Raw genomic sequence first — 5,723 nt, forward strand, 5'->3', positions numbered from 1 at the left:
TACGTCCTCTGGGCTCCCATTGACCGCAGTCCGGCCCGCGCCGGCCGCGCTGACTGGCAGCCGCACGCCCGGGCACGCGCGGAGATGCTGCCGCTGATAGGGCCTAAAGGCGCCAGCTTGCGCCAGCCAGGCCTCTCTATCTGACTCCTCTCTCCTTCTCACTCTGCCCCCCCCCCTCTCTCTCTCTCTCTTTTCGCTGAGATGCTGCACTATGGTGAGAGAACAGCGCCGTGCCTGCCTGCCTGCTCACTCGCCCGTCGCAACACACAACCGCACTCTGAAGTTGCTCTAATCTTTGCCCCTCTCTGCTGTTTTCCAGCGATCACCTCAAGATCCACATGAAGACCCACGACAACCAGAAGCCCTTCCAATGCACCGTGTGCAACCGCGGCTACAACACGGCCGCCGCGCTCACCTCGCACATGCAGAACCACAAGAAGGCGGGCGACTCGGCGTCCAACGGCGGCGCGTCCAACGGCCGCTCCTCGTCCAGGGCCTCGTCCGAGAACACCCCGTCGCCGGGCACCTTCCGCTGCCTGCAGTGCGGCGACTGCTTCCGGAAGGCGGAGGACCTGCAGTCGCACATGGCCGGCCAGCACCACGTCGACATGGGGTCGCCGCCGTCGCGCTCCGCCAGCAGGGGGCTGCTCCTGGACTCGCCCCTGTCCCGGTCGCCCTTCCCGCTGCCCACGCTGTCCTGCATGTACTGCACCAAGGACAGCTTCGGCAGCATGGAGGCGCTGCAGCTGCACGTGCAGGCCATGCACGGCGCACTCCTCAACGGCGAGCTGCGCGACCTGGCGGCGCACGCGGCCCGCTCCAGGCCCTCGGTGGATGACCCGCTCCGCGGGTCCCCGACGACGCCGTCGCCTTCGGGGCCGACGACGCCCGGGAGCACGGGGAGCGGAGGTGGGGCCATCCCTTGCGAGCTCTGCACCATGAGGTTCAACTCCGTCTCCGGCCTGCACAAGCACCAGCGCTCCGTGCACGGCCTCGTCGGGCCCAAGTTCCTCGGCGACCCTTCTCCCATCCTGTGCGTGCACTGCTCGCTGCCTTTCCCGTCGTCTGCGGCCTTCGCCGAGCACTACGTCCTGGTCCACGGCGGCGGCGCGAGTCCTGCGGCTCTGGCGGCCCTGGCCGCGCGGAGCCCCTCGCCGTCACCCGCGGGCCGCGACCGCGAACAGCAGGAGAAGCCGACCGACCTGAGCGTCAGCAGGAAGGCTTCCTCCCGGCGAGGTGCGGACGACAAGTCCCATCTGGGGATGCCGCCCTCAAAACGCTCCAAGTCTAACCATGATCACCCACCTCTTCTTCTGGACGGCCTCATGGTAAGCTTTGTTTCCTCTTAATCAACTTATCTTCCCATCTGTTCCTGGTCAGTCATGTGCCTTGCCTCCTTACGCAGGGCCGCGACTACGAGGCGGGGCCTCTGCTGTGCAACCAGTGCGGCGCCGCGCTGCCCGACTTCGAGGCGTTCCGCGTCCACCTCAAGGCCCACCTGGAGGAGTCCGGCGCTGGCCTGAGGTCGCTGCTGGGGGCAGACCTGCTGGGTCTGCTGCCCCCCGCGCCAGCCGGCGGCCCCCTGGGTCCCCTGGGATCACTCGGGCCGCCCCCCGCGGCGGACGAGCCCCTGCCAGGGCGCAGGTAAGTCCCCGGTGCTGCGTTGCGTTTCAATGCGCCCCAAGCGCATTCCTGAGACTCACCGTGCGTTCCATCGTCTACAGCCACCGCCGCAGCCCCGCGAGCGCTTCCCCGGGTGCGGCCGGCCACGGCCTGAGCTGCCCGCACTGCGGCGTGCAGTTCCCGACGAGCACCTCCGAGGACCGCATCGGCGTGGGTGCGCTGCTGGAGCGCCACGTGGCCGAGCACTTCCTGGCCACTGCCACAGAGTTCGGCTGCCCGACTTGCAGCAAGCTGTTCGCCAAGCCTGACGAGCTGCAGAAGCACCTGATGGACATCCACGCGCACCACCTCTACCGCTGCGCGCTCTGCCAAGAGCTGTTTGACTCGAAGGTGGCCATCCAAGTGCACTTCGCCGTCAAGCACTCGTCCGCGTGCCCGCTGTTCCGGTGCACCGCCTGCCCCTCGTCGTCGGCCAGCTCCGTGTTCCGCTCGGACCGTGAGTTCGGCCTGCACGTTCGTACGGCGCACGCCACGCACCCGCTCCTGGCCGCCACGCACGCCATGCTCCTCCAGTTCCAGCAGAAGCTGCAGCAGCGGGAGCAGAGGGACCTGCAGCGCGACCGCGAGCAGAGGGACCGCGAACAACGCGAGCGCGACCGCGAGCAGCGTGACCGCGAGCGGGAGCGTGACCGGGATCGTGACCGGGACCGAGAGCGCGAGCGCGACCGCGAGGTGGGCAGGGAGGCTGAGACCCCCGGCCAGCAGCCGTTCCGCTGCCTCTTCTGCCGCGCATCTTTCGGTTCCGAGCTGGAGCTGCAGTTCCACCTGCCCACCCACACGCGTCAGTACAGCTGCCCGCTGTGCCAGGAGACGTTCCAAGTCGAGTTCCTCCTGGACAAGCACATGCAGACGCAGCACTCGGGCCAGATCAACGGCCGCGACACGCCGCCCGGCGGCGAGGGCAAGGCCGCCAAGCCCAACGGCTGCACCAACGGCGACGCGCCCGACCCGCTGCTCAACAACAACCAAGCCGGTGCCTCGTGCGACATCTGCGAGCGCGGCGACTTCGCCAGCGAGGCCGAGCTGGCCGCACACCGCAAGCTGGCGCACCACAAGAACGGCCAGGGCGCCACCACCAACAGCACCACGGCCAAGAACGGCGCCGTCAGCCTGCTGTGCGCCTACTGCAACGAGAGCTGCAAGTCGCGCACGGAGCTGGAGAACCACATGAAGACGCACTCGCACCAGGGCACGGCGGGCCTGGGCGGCACGGGCAAGCACAAGTGCAACATCTGCGACGAGCTGTGCCCCTCGGCCGCGGTGCTGGCCGAGCACAAGCTGACGCACTGCAAGGTGGTGCAGGGCTCGGCGTGCACTGTGTGCCGCGCGTCCGTCACCACCGAGGAGCAGTTCCGCTCGCACCTGCGCCAGCACGCGGTGCAGACCGGCGGCAACCCCCAGCCGCAAGTGGGCGGGGCCAGCGCACCTCTGTGCCTACCGGTGCAGTGCGTCATCTGCAGGCAGACCCTGGTGTCCGACGTGGAGGTGCGGCTGCACGCGCGCTTCCACCTGCAGACGGGTGGCGCCGCCGGGCAGACCGCCGAGCAGCCCACTGGCTCGCCGGATACCGCCGCCTCCGCGGCCACCTGCTGCATCTGCCTGCAGAGCGGTGACGCCGCTTCCATGGTGCCGACCAGCGCCGCCCCTCTAGCTGGCCAGTCTGTGGTAAGTACCGCGATGCCTTTCACAGATTTGTCTCAGAATGAACTAGTTCCCTTGGTCTGAAGCGCCCGGGGGATAGGCAACTCATTCGACACCCCGGTCGCAGGATTGCCTAAGTGGACATTGTGTCATCTCTTCTATTTTGCCATTTCCAGTCGTATGTGTGCGCCGACTGCTACCGGAGGCACTCCAAGTTGTCGTCGCGATCACCGCCCACCACGCCCCAGGCCTCACGGACTTCATCGCCGTCGCGCCAGAGCCAGGACGACGGCAAGCAGGAGTCGCGGGGGGCGACGTCCGTGACGCCTGAGAAGTCCGCGGCAAGCCAGGACGCCACGACGCCCCAGCGCTGCGGGGAGTGCGGAGTCAAAACCGAGTCCGCCGCGGCCCTGGAGGCACACATGGCTGCCGCGCACAAGAACACGTACCAGTGCATCAAGTGTCAGGTGAGCGAGGTCCCGGGTCCCGCGCGCCCCGTCCCGTCACCTTGCCGGCAACACGTCTAACTGTCCCGTCCCACTTTCAGGCGAGCTTCGAGACGGAGAGAGACATCCGCCTGCATGTATCGGCGCACCTGCTCGCCGAGGGCTCCGCGGCCAACGAGTGCAGGCTCTGCCGCCGCCAGCTGTCCACCCCGCTGCAGCTGCAGCTGCACCTCATCGAGCACACCTTTGCGGGCTGCGCATCGTTCACCTGCTACATTTGCAGCGCCGTGTTCACCGCCGCTCGTGGTCTGCAGGTCAGTGGCTGTTCATTGGGACCAGGGCACCCCCTCCCTTCCTTTCGCCCGCTCTAACGCCCCTCTTGTCCTTCTGCAGGCGCACATGCTGGAGCACGGTCTCTCGGCCAGGCCGTACGACTGCTCGCACTGCGGGCTACGCTTCTTCTTCCGCGCCGAGCTGGACAACCACACGCTGGGGCACCACGCCCAGGCGCTGGCGCACGCCAGCATGCAGGCCCGGCCCGGGGACGACGACGAGGCCGCGCAGGCCTCTTTCTACCAGCATCTGTCCTCGCTCAGCAACAGCAACGGGCTGGACCTGCACTACTACACCGTGCCGCCTGGCGGAGAGGCCTCGGCTGCCAAGTCGCCGCGCAAGTCCCCGGGCCGCAGCAACGGCCGAGACCGGGACCGCGACGGGCGCGGCGCCGCGCCCGGCCCCAAGCAGAGGTGCCTCATCTGCGGCAAGGACATGCCCTCCGCGCGCGCGCTCGCGGCGCACCTGCGGTCGAGCCACGGTGTGCAGGACAACGGCCTCGGCCTGGCGCACGGGCTCGACAGCGACCTGCAGGTGTGCCTGCTGTGCAAGGAGGTGCTGCCCGACCGCGACGCGCTGCTCGTGCACCTCGCCGTGCAGCACCCGGGGCCGGGGCTGACGCCGGGCCTCGTGCCGCCCCTGCAGCTGGAGGCGCACATGGCGCTGCTCAGCCAGGCGCACTCGTTGCAGCAGATGCAGCATGTGAAGCAGGAGCCGGCCCCCGCCGTCGTCAAGGAAGAGGCCCCCGACGAGGAGACGTCCGTCTCTTCCGTGCCGGCTGAGGAGCGCGCCACTTCGCCGGCAGCGGTGGCTCTGCCCTCGCCGACGGCCACGGTCGCGACCGACGAGGCGGCCGAGGACTCTGCCGCCAGCGCGCCAACCTCGGATGGCGCCAAGGGCGAAGGCCCGGAAGAAGTTCAGGCAATTGATGGGAAGGTGGACGACGGAGAGAGAGCCAACGTGAACGATGACAAACCCAAAGGCCGCCAAGGAGGGACTCCTGAGAATGACGTGAGTGATAACTGAGAAAATGTCCCTCCACGAGCGTCACAGTACTCCTGTGCTTACGGTTCAATTACATGAATTGTAAATAAAAAGAAAGCTGTTTCATCCCTCCAGCAAGATTGTGTTGTGAGTCATTGACTTTGTTGTAGGGTGAATTTTATATTATATGCTGTGAATTGATTTCTTCCAAAGAGTAGAGTATTTGTGTTATTGGTGTATTTTAGTAAAGTCTGTTTTCTCAAGCTGCTGAAAACCCGTCCGTACATTTGGGACTTTGTTACAGAAAACCATACTAAATTAGGAAGATTGGCATAATCAAACTTGAGAACTGAAAATAATATGCAATTGGTTGAGAAACTAGGGGCTTATAAGCCTCGAACTACAACCAAGTTTTTTATTTTGTTTTACTACGTATCTCCTCAACATTCAGAAGTTTTGTTACTAAATATGTTCTTAATGGTTGTGCTGCATCCGCAATAATTTAAATTTCTACATTCACTGTCATAAAATTTGGTCATGTTTTGCAAGGCTCAAACAGTGTTATGACTGAGTATGGTTGATTTTTTCAGTTTCATTATCTAGTAATATTTTTTTTAGAGCACAATACATAGTAGG

At 64.8% G+C, this 5,723-nt stretch overlaps 1 protein-coding gene across 1 annotated transcript; it reads left to right on the forward strand.

The window, feature by feature from the left end:
* Positions 1–319: 319 nt before the first annotated feature.
* Positions 320–5,717, forward strand: LOC113214084 (zinc finger protein 423-like; the record flags this gene model as incomplete). The annotated part of the gene is made up of 6 exons (XM_052276061.1): positions 320–1,328; positions 1,406–1,644; positions 1,725–3,348; positions 3,501–3,791; positions 3,872–4,084; positions 4,164–5,717. Coding segments are annotated over 6 exons (4,342 nt in total), but the record flags the coding sequence as incomplete, so codon positions are not given.
* Positions 5,718–5,723: the final 6 nt, after the last annotated feature.

Source organism: Frankliniella occidentalis, unplaced genomic scaffold (genome assembly GCF_000697945.3).
Source record: "Frankliniella occidentalis isolate FOCC.00 unplaced genomic scaffold, Focc_3.1 Scaffold1522, whole genome shotgun sequence".
NCBI classification, from domain to species: domain Eukaryota; kingdom Metazoa; phylum Arthropoda; class Insecta; order Thysanoptera; family Thripidae; genus Frankliniella; species Frankliniella occidentalis.